The sequence below is a fragment of the Tachysurus fulvidraco genome, chromosome 19 (genome assembly GCF_022655615.1).
Source record: "Tachysurus fulvidraco isolate hzauxx_2018 chromosome 19, HZAU_PFXX_2.0, whole genome shotgun sequence".
Taxonomy (NCBI): Eukaryota; Metazoa; Chordata; class Actinopteri; order Siluriformes; family Bagridae; genus Tachysurus; species Tachysurus fulvidraco.
Window position 1 is genome coordinate 9,060,315 of NC_062536.1, and position 17,630 is coordinate 9,077,944.

The 17,630-nt window shown below is 39.5% G+C and overlaps 1 protein-coding gene across 4 annotated transcripts in view; it reads left to right on the plus strand.

Annotated features, from left to right (window-relative positions):
- Window positions 1-1,044: 1,044 nt before the first annotated feature.
- Window positions 1,045-17,630, plus strand: part of celsr1a (cadherin EGF LAG seven-pass G-type receptor 1a) — an 80,050-nt gene continuing 63,464 nt past the window's right edge. For all 4 annotated transcript variants that reach the window (XM_027151497.2, XM_027151496.2, XM_027151498.2 and 1 more), the window contains exon 1: window positions 1,045-4,750. In XM_027151497.2, the coding sequence (XP_027007298.2) occupies window positions 1,234-4,750 (3,517 nt within the window). In that variant the 5' untranslated portion in view covers window positions 1,045-1,233. The remainder of the gene's footprint in view (window positions 4,751-17,630) is intronic.

The following is a 17,630-nucleotide window of genomic DNA, read 5'->3' on the forward strand; positions in this document are numbered from 1 at the left end:
TAATCCGACTGTTTTCCAGTTTAGATTTGATCCATAATCATTGACTGGACGTTTTATTTGTTCCTTTACCACACAGATTCATCTTCTACTGTTCTCTGTCTTCTGCTTTATATTTTATATTATATTTTATATTATATTTCAGGTGTGCAATTATAGATTTAATGATTACATTTCAGTCTAGATTTGATGAAACTTAAAAGAGGGTCCAATTTATTAAACATGTTATCAAATATACTGTACATGTAAAATCTGCAGAAATGTAAAATATTCTATTTTAAACACCTATAGTATCCTATAATAAACCAGTTGTAAGGATTAATTCATACATCCTGGTTAAAAGTCACCGGATTATAATTTATTTGACCGAATTTTCTTGGAATTTTATAGGTTCAATTTATTAAACCTTTATTATTAAATATAATTTCTAAACAAATTTTACGATTTTAAATCTTCACATTTCCAAATAGCAGAATTATCCTCTCTAGAATAATACAATGTTTAGCTTAAATTTGGTAAAGATAATGTCTAGAAATATGTTTCAGACCTTGTATGGGGTCTGAAACATATATCTTCCAATCTTAATCTTATAATCTACTAATCTGATAGATAAATTTTGATAAATTCATTACTTCAATTGCTAAGATTTTATTTTTATTTTTTTCAGTGTTCATACATTGTATGTTATTTTGTAAGAAATTAATTCCTTCTAACTGGAGGATGGGAGCATAAGTGGAGAATATATATAGCTATATAGGGAAAAATATATATACACAAAAAGAAATAGGGAAATGGATTAATTAATATCTAGGAATATTTATTTATTTATTTATTTATTTTACTCCTAGATATTAATTAATTTATTTCCTTATTTCTTTTTGTGCTGATCGGTACAGGGATAAAAGCGCGCATGAGGACGTTGAATAACATTAAGTCATTGGAGCGTTATGGGTCTCTGAGCGAGGAGCCTTTTTGCGCACCAGGTTTTTATGTTAATCTCCCGCTTCAGGAGGAGGAGGAGGAGGAGCGGGTCGGAGCGCACGGAGCCATCTTGGCGTCATTTGGGACTCCGTAGGGTAACAGCGACAGTTACACCTCTATGGAGCGGAGGGCAAGAGAAAGTGCAGTTTTTAGTGATTTAAAAACAAAACTACCATGAAGGATAAAAGAAAGTCGAAGTTTCGGGAGAAGGAGAGTTGATGGTTTACTTTATTGGGATTTATTTCGAGGGAAACTATGGAGCTGAGGCACTTTTTTAAGACGATGGAAGTGACCGTGTGTCTCTTTCTCCTTCTCTCCATGTCTCTTGCTGGATGTTTCGACCTGCACCTTTCGGACACTTTACACTCCGGAGCCGTTTTGATGGATTTATCACTCGGATCGGGTTGGATTTATACAGTTGAAAGGACTTCAGGTTCTCAACCTCTTGGAAACGTTGTAAAAGTGGACCGGTGGAACGGAGCGGTAAGTCTCGAGCGCGAGGTAAACTGCACGCGCCTGGCGCAGAGCAACCCGGTGCCGTTGAGCTTCAGAATAAAGTCTGTAATGACTCAGGACTCTGTGGTCGCGCACTTTAACGTGTTCGTACACGGACAGAACTGCTTTATTAAATACAGGCGAAAGAGCGCCTTTAAAGAGCCTGATGTTCACGTCGATCACCTTTACAGTGTGGGAAAGACTTCCTGCTTTTCTTCAGGTGTTCAGCTCTTGAACCTGGATGATTATGTACCTGCGTTCTCTCGGCGTCACGTTAGGGAGCTTTCGGATTGCTCGTGCGTTTCGGAAGGCTTGAGCGTGTTCGTGCGTAATAGCAGCGTATTTGCACGGGATGGAGCCTGTTTGGGAGAGAGGACACAGGAGACTGTAACATGTGTGCTACGCGGCCATAAGGGAGATTCTTTCTCTGTACGCGTGAGACTGCTCCTGGAAACAGCACCAGCTCCGGAATGGAAGTTACGCAGAAGGAGAGCTGTGAATTCAGCTCCTGCTTTTCAGCTGCCCAACTACCAAGTGTCCGTCACGGAGAACCAGCCAGCATTCACACCGGTCATCACACTCAAAGCTTCAGACACGGACAGCGGGGAAGCTGGCAGGATAGAGTACAGCATGGAGGCTTTGTTTGATAGCCGGTCCAATGACTTTTTTCGGATTGACCCCCAGACGGGTAGTATAGAAACCGGACAGACCCTGGACAGGGAGTTCAAGGACACCCACGTGTTTAAAGTAACTGCCACCGACTTTGGCACTCCTCAGCGTTCTGCTACATGTTACCTTACCGTCACAGTCAGAGACATGAATGACAACGGCCCTGTTTTTGAGCAGACCGAATACAGGGTCAGTATTCGAGAGAATGTAGAAGTTGGCTTTGAGGTGATGACTGTGATGGCCACAGACGAAGATGCTCCTTCAAACGCCAACATGATCTATAAAATTGTGAACGCCGATGGCGTCAACACTGTCTTTGAGATTGACTCACGGCACGGAGTTGTGAGGGTCAGAGTACATCTAGATAGAGAGACCCTGGCACAATATATGCTCATTGTTGAGGCAAATGACCAAGGGAAGGACCCAGGACCTCTCAGTGCAACGGCTACAGTTCATATAACTGTAGAAGATGAGAATGACAACTATCCTCAGTTTAGTGAGAAGAGATATGTGGTCCAGGTGCCTGAGAATGTGGCTTCCAACACCAGAGTGGCTCAGGTGGAAGCCACGGACAAAGATGAGGGCAACAATGCGAAGGTTCATTATAGTATCATCAAAGGCAACGTGAAAGGCCAGTTCTACATTCACTCTCAGACTGGTGTCATTGATGTTATAAACTCCCTGGATTATGAAACGCACAGGGAATATAGTCTCGGAATTAAGGCCCAAGATGGAGGCAGGCCCCCTCTTATTAACAGCACTGGCCTGGTCATTGTGCAAGTTATAGATATAAATGACAATGCACCCATGTTTGTAAGCACTCCTTTCCAGGCAACCATTTTGGAGAATGTACCCATTGGATATTCAGTCATTCATATTCAGGCCATTGACTCAGACTCTGGTGAGAATGCCCGCTTGGATTATCGTCTCACAGACACCTCCCCTGGTTTCCCCTTTACCATCAACAATAGCACGGGCTGGATTACAGCCAGCGCGGCACTGGACAGAGAAACCACAGAGTATTACACCTTTGGTGTAGAAGCCAGGGACAATGGGATCCCTGTGATGTCCTCTTCTGCAAGCGTTAGTATAACAGTGCTGGATGTGAATGACAATGCACCCACATTTACTGAGAAGATCTACTCTCTAAAAATTAACGAAGATGCTGTGGTGGGGAGCAGTGTGCTTACAGTGACAGCTGTGGACCGGGATATCAACAGTGTAGTGACCTACCAGATATCCAGCGGCAACACCCGGAACAGGTTTGCTATCACCAGTCAAAGCGGTGGTGGTCTCATCACTCTAGCATTGCCTTTGGATTACAAGCAGGAGCGACAGTATGTTCTGACTATCACCGCTTTAGATGGCACACTTTATGACACAACACAGGTCTTTATCAACGTAACTGATGCCAACACACACAGACCGGTGTTTCAGAGTGCTAACTATCAGGTACTCTTCAGTGAGGACAAGCCTATTGGGTCCACTGTAGTGGTAATCAGTGCTACAGATGAAGACACGGGTGAAAATGCACGTATAACATACATCATGGAAGACAAAGTCCCGCAGTTTGCGATTGACCCAGACACAGGTGCCATCACCACACAGATGGAGATAGATTATGAGCAACATGCCTCCTACACTCTGGCTATCATCGCTCATGATAATGGCATCCCACAGAAGTCAGACACCACTTATGTGGAGATCATCGTTGAAGATGCCAATGACAACGTCCCCCAGTTTAGTCGTGAGAAGTACCAGGGAACAGTGTTCGAAGATGCACCTCAGTTCACCAGTGTCCTCCAGATCTCTGCCTCAGACAGGGATTCTGGATCCAATAAGAGGGTAAGCTACACCTTCCAGGGTGGTGATGATGGAGAAGGAGACTTTTTCATTGAACAGTTTTCAGGAATCATCAGAACATACCGGAAGCTGGATCGGGAAAACATTCCTGTCTATAATCTAAAAGCCTATGCAGTAGATAAAGGAATCCCACCTCTCAAAGCAGCAGTGGAGATCCAGGTGTCAGTGCTAGACATTAACGACAATGCACCAGTGTTTGAAGAAGATGAGCTTTATATCGATGTCAAAGAAAACAGCCCTGTAGATTCTGTGGTTGCACGGATAACTGCCAAAGACCCAGATGAAGGAACTAATGCTCAAATTATGTACCAAATAGTAGAAGGAAACATCCCTGAGGTATTTGACTTGGATATCTTTACCGGAGATCTGAAATCTCTCACGGATTTAGACTACGAGACAAAGACAGAGTATGTGATAGTAGTACAGGCCACATCTGCTCCGCTAGTCAGCAGGGCGACTGTCCACATCCGTTTGGTTGATGTCAACGACAACCAGCCTGTCTTGCAGAATTTTGAGATTATCTTTAATAACTATATCACTAATAAATCCAACAGTTTTCCTACTGGGGTTATAGGGAGGGTACCAGCCCATGACCCAGATGTGTCAGATAAACTCAAGTACAGCTTTGAGGAGGGGAATGAATTAAGTCTGCTTATCCTAAATCCGGACACTGGAGAGCTAAAACTTAGCCGTGACTTGGACAATAACAGAGCACTGGAGGCTACCATGAAAGTATCCGTCACTGGTAAGATCCTCTACATTCTGCTAATGTGTTAAATTGTTTGAGAAAATTTATGTAATTGATGTATATAAGTCTCAATAGAAGTGCAGTGAACCGAGTATAATGCCACTGATCTATTTGTCTGTCTGTATGAAGCATGTTTGCTCCAGGCTGAAAGCAGGATCCAGTTCTCCTGCTTTTAAACTGTTTGTACTTTTTACTGAGGTGTTGTTCTTGGTGTGGTAGGCGTCCTTTTATATGCAAGAATTAAGATACTGTTGCAGGTCTTTTAGAATTGATCCCTGATGAAAGTGAATGTTTGCTGGCGGTTTATTTGATTTAGATTATATTAATTGTGAGAGCATGAAAGAAAAGGCAATGCTGAAAGAGGTAGTGTTTTACACTTGTCTTATCTGCATTATTTATTAATTAATATTCTCCAATATTCTCATATACTCCAATATTATTTACAATCTTCAATTTGTCAACAAGGCATTTTGTGCAGCATCGGCATTTTAAAAGTGCTGTCTTTGAAAATGAAGTAATGACATACAATATGTACATTATTATATTAGAACAGTGTACACCATGAACATATTAATGCTCTCTTTCTGTACTCTCTCTGTGATTTAAATTACATCAGGGATTTCTGACCCTTTTAGTATTTCTTTCTTTTTCACTTTCTTTCCGCCCCTTGTCTCATGCATTCCCCTTCCTGCTCGTTTGCAACCTGAATTTTGCATACAGCCTATTCAGTGGGCCGCTCTTGCTCTTTTGTGTGTTGCCTGTGGCTTTATGGCTTACTCTTTGTTCTCATGATTGCTGTTCTTCAGCTCAGTGTCCATGCTCGCTGTTGGCCCTTTGTAGGACAGCAGTTGCCAACATTCCCTTGTTGTCCAGTTTATTTCATTCATGACAATGTAACATTGGTCACCTCATTGTCTCCATGTCTTTCAATTTTATATTTCTCTTTGACTCTTTCCTTCTCTTTGTCATGATTTTCTATATTTTCAGTTAAGTATTTGTGTCCTTTCTTTCAATCCAATTAAAGTAATACATATCAACCCCCCTCCTTACTCCATGCTAAAGACAAACCCACATGTCAAATGTTAGGTAACCATTAACACGGGTGTATGACCTCTTCACCTCTTGACTCAGGGGAAAGGAAATTGGCCTGAAGACATAAGTGCAGACTGGTCTGGCTCTAAGCTAGATCTCAGCTTTTGGCTAATAAAGAGGTTCTTTGCCTTAATTGAGCTAGTAATCAGTTTTTTGTTCTAATTCCTTATAGACTAAAACACATTGAACATCAATCTACTGTGTTTTTAGAGAATAAACCAAAAATTGCCAGATTCCCCTGTCAGATAAAAGTAGGTTAAGATTATAGTCACAACAAAGGCTTGTCTTTCTTACAAAAACTCATTTAGGATGGCAAACAAGCAGGAATGAGGGCTAGGTGTTCCAGCAGCAACATAATCTCCCTTATCTGTATCATTCAAGCTTCTTTCTCCATCATCGGAAGAGTCTCTGTGTAAGCATGGTGGCACTCACCATTGTGAGGAGTATTGATTTTAGTCCGCTGCCTGTCCGCTCTGTTTGACTGGATAAATACAGGTGATAAGCCTTGTGGTGATGGTTAAAGGACTCTAGAGGCCTATGCTCAAATCCTACATGTGAAAGTTGAAGATCTGTGCTTTGTCAGAGCACTTCATCTTGACATGGTGCTGTGTGCACTCAAGGAGTTGATGAGTGCTAACTTGTGTAAACACAACAGCAAGAATGCCACACTCAGTCCTACAGAGATTACTTCTCTCCTAGCACCAAGCCTCCTGAATTAGCTGATTGGTAACATAAGGGTTGATAAATGGGGTAGATTGTTAAACTCTTTACTGCCAAAGTCTTACTGGACTGGCGTCTGACATCTCTGACCCGCGGTCAGATATGGAGCTTGCTGATGCATGTAAGCCCTTTAGCCACTCGTACTCTGGGTTTTTATGGGCTGCTACAGGACTCAAATAGCTGGGCTTTTTCACATTTCTCACCCCAGATCATTCAAGTTTATCTCAGTTTCAACCCCGCTAGCTACTTTTACAGCTCTAGCTTCAAAGCTATCTCCTTCTCTAATCTCTGTTTATTACATGAATCAAAAGCTTTAGCAATAGACAGATATGAGAAAATATTTTATTTATCTTTGAATTAGTATATTACTCTTTAAATCCGGATCCAAATTTTAGCAAATATCTGTTGACTCTTGACTTTGAATGCCATGGCTATTGAATTTTTAATTTTATTGTAATTTTTCTGTATGAAGTTTAATGTTAAAGAAGTGGGGTTTTTTTTTGGGTTTTTTTGTAAAAGAATCCAGCGAGAGTGTGTTAAGGGACAGAAGTGGGTGTGGGAAACAACAGGCTCAGAGGTAGTGGCCAGCTGTTTCTGTACATCTACTCCTGCCATTCATATAGCAGCTGCACAAAATGAAGGACAAGCAGAGAGAAAACACATATTCATAGACCCAGTCACCTTCAGGCCTAGTGTATAAATCACCACTGTACTTCTCTGGCCAGTTTAACATGAGTCCCACCCTGCTGTCCTTTTTCACAGACTGTTGTTATAACAAGGTATTCTCTTCCCCAGGTGTAAGGTCACTTACTACACATGACCCTCTGCCCTTTAAACTCTCAGTGCTGCAGGTCAGGGTGTCTGGCGTTCGAAGTCTTCTGGTCTCTTGTACCTTTTCCATATAATGGTGAAATTTGAGGTGTTTTGTGTATCAGTGGTTCTTAAAGTGATGTCTGTGAAAAATAGCCAGGTGATAAGAATACAGTACAGTTATTAAGTACTTATAGTTATTAATGTTTCCTTGTTCACTTGAATTAAAAAGGTTTAGTCAAGTCAGAAAGATGAATAAAAAATAAACCAACAAATGATGTTAACTAAAAACAAGATATTACTGTTCATGTTTAACCAATCCGACTAATATTTGAATAGTCGGACAATAAAATCTCCATTGAACAAAAATACAATGTTTAATGTGTTTAATTGCATTTTACATGTACAATGGGAACAAATTGGTAGTTAAATTACTATTTTTAAAAACGTTAAGCCACTATTTAAAGACCAAATATAACGGATCTTACTACAGCTAATAAGATTTTACTGAATTACCAGTTCTTAGATGAACATAAGGGTTATAAGTTCTACTTTAAAGGGATTATTAGGCATAATCAGGTTACATTTAGCTGTCTATACAATACAAATTTACTTTTACTGTTATCATTTTAGATCATTTAAAGTAAATCCATTATGAGTCATATACAAATAAAAACAATCATTTAGCGGCATTCTTATATCTCATCTTTACACACTCGTATTGTGAAACGTCTACTAGTTCTACTCACTATGTGTGGAATTAGCCCCGTGTCATTCCTTGCCTGTTTTCACAGAAAACTCTGCTGCAGCTGCTATATCTGTCCACGGTGGCTATAGAAACAGTTATTAGATTACCGAGTCTGGCTGGGTCATGCACCTTATGTCTCTTTATACATGGATCATCTACAGTCTGTGTTGCAGACAGACAGATGTGTCTGTTCAGTGATATTCCAGTATAGATTTTTGCAATTCTTTTTATTCAGGTTGATGTCTTCCTTGTGCTATTCAAAATAAACTAGTCCCGCTTTTGCGTACAGACATCACTGAGCAACCGGGGCCCGCCGAAATATGAACATCAATTAACCTAACCTAACAGCGCAAGCTCAGTTAAATGAACAGGAAAGGAATCTGATTCATGTTTAATCTTGCAGACTCATTCAGGAGCCAAGACAGAAATGTGGGGGATGTGATCTTACTCAAGTGCCAGAAGTGGGAGTAATGAAAAACAAGACAATAATCCTCAAAGCCAGAGACAGGGTTATTCTAGGACGGAGTGCACTGAATTATGGCAGATGGTTAAAAAGGTTGTTTAACTACATTTTACCTTGGCTCTAAAATGCAGTTGGAATTATATGAAGATTATGTTAACCTGTGTGATTGCCCAAGCTCTTCCTTTTATAGAATGCACTCTTATGTCAGTACCCACCTGTGAATTCACTATGCATGAGGCTCTTATTTGTAGTCTTAGGAGAGCATGTTCTCCAGACTTTCCAGCTCTAGCAAGGTTTTGAAGCAAAAGTAACACTCAAACAATTACATAAATTTTCTGTTGGAGTAGTTGAATAGGTCTGGAAGCCTAATTACAGACTTTAGTACAGCTGCATTCTGTACTTTGTGGCTGTTTCATCTCTGGCCTCAGGCAGTGCACAACCACAAAGTTACTGTATGAATGACCCGAACCATGATGGGCTCTATAAATGCATTTTTTTGTGATTTTTAATGATATGCTGCACACCTTAGTCTGTATTAATGTTTCCATCTGTCTAGTTAAATGTACTTTTTTAAAGGGTTAAAACCAAAACTGAGCAGCTACATTGAGGGGTTTGGTCACATGGTTTAATCCGGTTTCTACCACAGTGCTACTGATTCGTCGGAGGGTACTGATTTATTTTCTAGAACAGTAGCTCTGACGGTAGTGTTGGCTGAGATTACTAACATTCATAGGTGAACTTTAATGGTGGACAAACAGTACATATGAAGAAATATATAAATTACGCACATTTTCTTAAGAGATATTTACTTATTTAAGACATCAGACATCTCCTAGGACATGTTAACTTATTTATGGAAGAAATCTCCAGTGTCTGTCCACTGTAATGGTCAATGGGTTTTCTGCCATGAGTGAGTCTTCAGGGCTATTTCTGGTTACTCAGTATCATGACAAGTGTCTTTTAGTTGTCTGATTAACATTAAAAGTCTATATGAAGCCTAAAATCAGGATACACCAAGGTTAAGTTATTGCTTTGTTTTGACCGCTAGACTCACTTTAGGTCATGTTATCTTTGGTTTATGATTCAACATGAAAGCGTTATGTGTTGGCAATTACTGAGCCCTCACTCTTTTGTTAATGGAATAGAGTGCACATTTCTTGTGAATGTTGTTATGTTTTCTCTAGAACCTTTACTGCTTTCCTTACACCACATTTCATATGATACTCTTTATGCTCAGGAGGTTAGATTATGTCTAACAGGCCAAACACAGTATGGGACAGTGATTTCACTGATCGGAAGCTGGAACGGAGAACCTGTTCCAGTGTAACAAAACACACTTTGCCGTGCTCTCTGCTGTCCCCATTCTGGCATTGGTAACAACACGTCTTTGTCTCTCACACCAAGGGGCTTCAACAGGCACTAGTTGAGAAGAGCGACAGAGAATTCTTGTAGTATAAAATCTGTTTCTGCATGATATTGAGGCTTGGGATGATTACTGCTCCTACTAAGACCTGTTTCCTTCTTCGGATCATAACATTTTTTCTTTCAAAGGCCCTCCTGTTTTCTGTCTTTATCCTTTTCAATGATTATTCTGCACTGAGATCAACTACTGTAATTCAATATGCTTGTTATTACCAGTGTGCAGCTATGCCAGCAGATAATGGGAGCGCATACGTATATAACAACAAATCCCTCTGTCTTTCTTATAGGATTAAGATGTGCTACCGGTGTCTGAAATGTCAGATTTTTTTGTATTATTCATTCATTTAAACTTAATCTGCATATTATAACTTTACGTATTTATGGAATGTTTGATATCTGAAAATTGTCAGATATTACTTTGAAAATTGGAACTCAAGGTATCATCTCCATGTGTGCATGTATGAATGTATTTTAACTTATATAGATATATATACATATCCCACCATGGTTGTCAGTCGTTATTTAAGTAAAGTTCAGAGGGCTTACGTATCCAAAAGGTGTTTATTTTCATCCTTCAGGCTAAGCTTAGTTGTATTGAATTTGCGCTGCCTTTTAAAGTTGTCTGCTCTTTTGAGAACTCCTGTCGTTTTTTTCCTAAAGGATAGTTTCACCTACAGTCCTGCTTATACAGATATTATAGAGGTTTGCTCATGACCTTACAGTGGATGCATGTGCTGTTGTCGCACAACAAGGTATGAAAAACAGTGGCTTTAACCTTGGGTGTTAACAGCTACACACTGAACTTAATTCACGGCCTCTCAAATTACATTAATACCGAAGTAGGTCCGGTTTCACAATGGCCACCGGATCAGCTCACACAATAGCATTCTCTGTTTCATATGAAATCCATGTGATGTAGAAAATGATCTACGTGCGGCTGCCACATTTTCAAGGTCGAATGGGCTCTATCTAATTTCCATGAGGGTGAGTAAGAATTTAAAGTCCAGGACATTGTTGTGTGCATGTGAGATTATGGAGGTTTTTTTTCTGTTCTTTTATTCCCTCAAACATCTGAGTGTAAGGGGATCAGGTGGAGGAACATTTTTTTAATTCTAAGCCAACAAAGCTAATGCCCTGTAGCTTGTTAGCCAAGCTAATGTCTGTCCCCTAGCCAAATCAAATGCCCTTCCAACCAACCATACTCTCTCGCTAAGCTTTGGCTCTCACATAACCAGACCTAGTGCTACTGTAGAGCATTAACCAAAGGACTGGTTTCAAAGAAACTCTGATTCTACAAGTTGAAATGTCTTACACGCTTCTCTAAGCAACTTCAGAGAATTGAATCAGCTGCCTTTGTCTGACACACGCACTTCCTAAGTCCTAACCTGGATAGAATTGTGGTGACCTTTTGTTTTTGTTTTTTGAAAAGCAGGTCACATCACCTCATTCTTAACATTCAATTCAGACCTCTGTTTACACAAAGTGTTCGGGCTGCTTTAAACCTAAAAGAAAAAAGCACAGTGTTTTGTTTTCTAAGGCTCTCTGTGAACCCAAAAAAACATATGCTACCTCTCATGTTTGAAGAAATTAGTCTAGCTCATTCCTCTTTGTAGGACTGCAGACAATCTGGGATGTTTTGTTTATCTGCTTCAGAAGCGCTTTGAATGCGATTCAATGCCTTTTAGAAAACTGCGCTCATTTTATTTCAATTTTGCTGCATTAATGACTCTGTGTGTTATCTGGAAGTGTGCTGGGTTTCTCTCCAGCACAAACACTTTGACAAAGGAACAGGGGGAGGGGATGCAGAGGGTCTTTTCCATGTCAAAGGAGCTCTTCTGAATGGCAATAGGCAGAATCAGTGTTAAAGTTGAGCCTATAGAACTCTCTTCACCTCTTCACAGGTGGCATGATCGTTCAGGCCTTCTCACCTCACAAAGCAAGTAATGGGCCGAAAGACAATGAGGTGTGAGTGCTGCTTTAGAGGGTTTCAACGGTTTCATTACTATTCAGTTTCCTACAGCTTTTGGTTTTGTTTTTGGGTTTTTTGGGCATTGAGACATTTTCTTGTTGTCAGGACATTTCATGTTTTAATTCAACTAGTTTGTTGACAGTATAAGTCCTGTTTGCTAAGATGTTCTCATAGTGCATAGTTAAAATTATTTTGTAAAAAGTCTGTGGAGATTTTCAATGATCTAGTTCATGTTCTGTGTTTTAGACACATCTGGGCTGAAGACTTTTTTCCACTTTTATAAAGGGTTTCATCAGATATTCTGATATCAATGATATGTGAAGACGTTGATACCGAGTAAGGGGCGTAGATGTTAACTAAATATTATGTACTTGACACATAATATCATGGTACTTTTCTACAAGATCTCTGCATGAGATTAGCTTCTGATGAATTGTGCAGCATTTAAAAAACCTGTTTGACAAAAATAAATCTAAAACCTTTTGCTAATCCTTTTACCATAAACTGCATAAAATTTAATATAGCAAAGAACAATAGGATGAATTAATATATGTTAAAAAAAATACCTGATTGTTTTTATTTGGTGTTTAAACATCCATTTGTTATTAAGCAGATTTAATTATATTTTTATGAAACATATATTGACGTTAGTCAATATAGCTGATGTATTGACCATATCAGTGATCTTTCAGAAAAGTGTAGTATGTTATTATTTATCATGACAAGAATATTGTTATATAACCCAATTCTACACTCTCAGACATAAAGGCTTCAAACCGTACTGTTCCTTTCTGCTAGGATGGTGCCGTTTTTTTAGAGCTTTACTACAAATCTTTCACGTGGAAAAGCAAATAGAGTATACTTTTAAAAGTAGTGCACCTGTGCCAATTAAAGCTATACCACATGCACCATTCTATTCACATGCCCATGTAAACGACAAGGAAGAGTATAGTTTGGTAATTGATGTACTGATTTATACATATACATGACACCATACCTTGGTAATTCTAACACAAGTCCACTCACAAAAACCTTCTATTGTGATTTAAGAAGTATAAAGAATGTATTAAGACCTGACATGTGCCAACTGTAACATATGTGAGTGATAGTGCTGAGTTTCTTGCCCTGGCTTTGCCCTCTCCCACCCCTATACATTGCCCCAGACAGTTGTCCCCAGCATGTCTCCTCATGTGTAAGGGGCCCTCGGTTCATTTTGCAGGTATGAGATGACTTCCCTGGCACAGACATGTTTCATACCATGGCTACCAATACAACAGCTGCCCCTGTCCTCCATACTGTATGAGTATGTTAGTAAATGCACACACACACACACACACACACACACACACACACACACACACACACACACACACACACACACACACACCACACTCTCTCTCTCTCTCTCTCTCTCTCTCTCTCTCTCACACACACACACACACACACACACACACACACACACACACACACACAAACACACTCTCACACACACAAAAGTTTTAAATATATATATTTATTCATTCATTAATAAAAAAAATTAAGAAAACAGCAACCTATAAATGCAGCTCCTACATTCAGCTTTGCAGTGGCTCCGCAGTTTCGTGATCCAGACTGGGGAATGTAGATACGTGGAGGACAAGTGCTTAAGCATGTAGCTTGCGGTGGCATTTTTTTTTTATCAGGGAGGGCAAAAAAGCAAAATATTACATACTGTAGCTTTAAAGTTGGTTAAATCACAGTACATATACAACAAATATACCATATATGGTGGCATTGTTCCAGTATCGACTGTGTGTGTGTGTGTGTGTGTGTGTGTGTGTGTGTGTGTGTGTGTGTGTGTGTGTGTGTGTGTGTGTGTGTGTGTGTGTGTGTGTGTGTTTGTGTGTGTGTGTGTGTGCGATAGAGAGTGAGAGAGATCACACTTGTATCTTATCTTTCTTTGTGTTATTTAGAGGCCAGTGAGCTCGGGCTCGACACCCTCTCTGCATACATCATGTAGGTTGTGTTTACTCTGAAAGGTGTGCGCTGTTTGCACATGGTGATGGGCTTGATCCCACCTCTGCTGGACTTCAGCACTTCCTTAGCACATCACACCTCCTTAGCATGAACAAACCCTCTGTCATTTGAATTGGGATTTGTTCATTATGATATGAATGATTTGATTCATTGTTTAAGAAGATGTGATTTATGAAAGTATGTTTTTTTGTTTTTTTTTTTTGGATAAAATGTCTAGTAAGTTACTTGATAAAATATTAAATTGGTAACAGTAACTTTATCTAATTGACCATGATGATTTAATATTGTTTCCAAGCTAATTAAGTGTGCTAATTTAGAATAAGGGAAACAAATATGTATATGAATTACAATGGTGGGGGTGAATATATAACCAAATCTTGTTGTTATCTTTTTAAAATGTTTTTGATGTAGAAGGATGTATAGTCCTTGAAAACATTTGGTGGCAAACCAAATCAATAAGACTAGCTGCTCGGTCAGTAGGTGAAGCGACCGTCCTGTTGCTTTGTACTACAGTTTATTCCATTCAGTTTTGTCAAACACGTTTGTTTCCACATACCTGCATGTTCCTAATTCTGAAAAGATCTGTCTTTCCTGCAGGCTAATTTATCCTCCTAGTGAAGAACCGTCTACCACCAACTAATGTTGTTGAACCTGCTTGTCCACCAGGCACCCATGATTACGATCCTGCTCAGCCTATGAAACATTTTTTTGTGTCTTTTTTAATAGATTTGCGACTTTGTAGGATAGAATTAGGGAATGTTACAAATGCTTATTAGACAAATAAATGATTACATCCTTAAAGTGGCTAAAGACTTATAACAATTGTTAATTTGCTAAATTTTTATTTTTTTATGTGTAGAAATATCAATAACATCAAAAGTGATGCTGAGTAGTTTCTAGAGGTTGGGCACTTGGTTAATTGATGAACAGGATTGTTGTGAGAGTGTTTGTGACTTTCAATTATGTTTGCTTTGTTTATGCTTCTTCATGGCAGGAGTGATTCTTCTTAGGGTGCTGTATCTCCTGCACCCTGGCTGATAAAATGCAGGCGCTCTATTATTACAGTGATGACAGTGCTGCTCTGGCATGTGTGCTGCAGGAGCACTGCTTGGGTTGAGTGAGCTCAGCTATCTCTGTTTACCATGTAATCTTTTTTGCTTTCACACACATTTGATCAAAGATTTTAATGCCCTTTGTATTACCTAAAGTTACTTCCGTAGTTAGTACTTGGCTGAAATTAACTTTCCACAGGAAATCCTTATTCAGCAAGCTAGTAGCAGTTGTCTATTGATAATATAGTAGAGCACACATTGTTTATAATGAGGACTTTTCTGCTTAATCTTATCTAAGGCCAGATGTCTGATTTTACTTTACAAAAATCATGCATCGTAAAGTAATTCTTCAGTCGTGAGATCAGTGAGCTAAGAACGCATAATACTGTACTGGTGGCAGGAGACAACTGATAATATAGTTCTGGCAGTGATTGATTTTTATTTAAATTTTTTTTTTTTTTTTTATTAAAATGTCACCACTGTGTGCTCGACTGAAATGAGAAAAAAGAAGGACGGCATAGGATGCTGAAAAACTCACAGAACAGCAACAGATACAGTAGTGTGAGTGGCATCAGTGCTTATAGTGCAGTCTGTTACAGAACTCAGCCAAGATTTTAATGGGATCCCATAGAGTGTGACAATAGTGTGTAAGTAGTAGTAGTAAGCTACAAGCCACCTGACATGAACACTCCGTAAAGAACAACTCCATTTGATCATTTCTGGTTTAAAGAGTGATTTAAGGCATAGCCCTTAAGATGTAGCCATTATGTCCCTGCTTTACCCCACATCTTAGGTTTGTTTGTGCTGTGGGGTTATCGTCATGGTGATCGTAAGCCTCTCGTTGTCACTCTGAGGCTGAGCTGATGGCTGCTTACACTATGGTTTGGCTCGGGAGCTTGGCTGTTTGGGAACAGTGAATGGGGCATGAGCATTGTCCTCCTGAAGCTTGCCCTTTGATTCAACAGCCTTTAGGACATTGGCCAGCTTTTTTTAGTGCTGCCTTTGTGCAAGCTGTCTTGTTTTGTGCATGGTACTAGACCTTCTTGGGCATTACAGCACTAAGCACAAGTGCACATGGATTTAATTTTCTTTGCCTTTTGATATAAATTTACAGCATGGTGGACTAATTTAGGTTACTCTAAGTCTATTTCAAAACCCTTGAACCTCGCTGGACCAGAGAATCTGTATGAATCTGTGTGCTTGAGGTGGGGGGATGGTGGTGGCCGATCTGGAGTTAAAACTCCTATTGAACTTATGTGAGAGTCAGTGAACTGTGACAACACAGGTTATAACTTTCACTAAGACAGCAGCCAGGCCCACAGGCTTTAAACACAAACCAAAGACCCTCACCCTAGCCTTAATACAGACTTCTTCTTTTTTCTTTATTAAATTGCGTGTGATTGTGTAAATCCTGGGATAAAAGTATAGGATCCATATACCCAGAAATAAGTGAAATGGAAATCCAAGTGCCATCAAGCTGCCACTGCTGGGTCCCTTAACCCTTGATTCTTCATACAAGGTTTTTTTGAAAGATTTAAAAAATAAAAATTGCTTTAGTTTTAAATATTTTAAATATAATATTTTAAATATTGAGTACAAGGTACCATTTGTGTTAAATCTTATTTTTTCGTTTTCTATAAAGGAAATAAACAGTTTTTGATAGCAGGCTCAGAATTTTGAACCTGATAGCTCAGGACTTCAGATACTTGCTCCATGCCAAGTCTTGTTAATAGTTGTTTTGAAAGTGGGAAATTCATTCAGTACTGTGTTTATAACTGTAGCTTGAGATGGTAGATAGTTTGGTTTCTTCTTCAAAGTCACCCACCCATGTATCTGCTCATGCCTTCGAGTGCCAAGTGTATCGGTGTCGATGTCATTAGATCACCCCTCTCTCTCTCTCTCTCTCTCTCTCTCTCTCTCTCTCTCTCTCTCTCTCTCTCTCTCTCTCTCTCTCTGTCTCCCTTGCTCTCACTATAGAGGCTGGGACAGTGTCTAGTTGCAGTCATTGTTCACCCAGGTTACTGATAAACAGGCGGCTTGGTTACCAGTCCCCGGTTGATTGGCTCTTTTAAAAAATAGCAAAAGGGACGTTGCCAAGGGAATGCAGGAAACTCAAATTTGGAAAAAGCAAGTCCAGCCTATCACAACGGAGTCAGAGGCATTTGTACAGTACCACCTTTACAAACACACAGGACGAGATCACTGAACCATGTGACCTCTGTCTGTAACTAAGCAGGTGGATCTGCTATGAGAAAACCTGCTCCATAACCTTTAGCTGATTACTAGTTTTAAAGTTTCATCCATCACTAAGTAGGTCATTAGAGATAAAAGGATCAGTGATTTTAAGGATACATTGTCATGCGGCATGATTTTATATGCTTAATAGGTTTAATAACAATGCATGTATAAAGCCTAATTGGATCATAGTGAAGTGTAAAATGCCACTTAAACTGTGGTACATTACTGATATTCCTCTTGAGACCTCTGCCATCACTGTGAAGCTGAATGAATTGTGAACAATCGAGTGCATTTTTTAAACCGCAAGTATAATTGTAGTTTTCATACTTGATTATTCATGGTGAAAC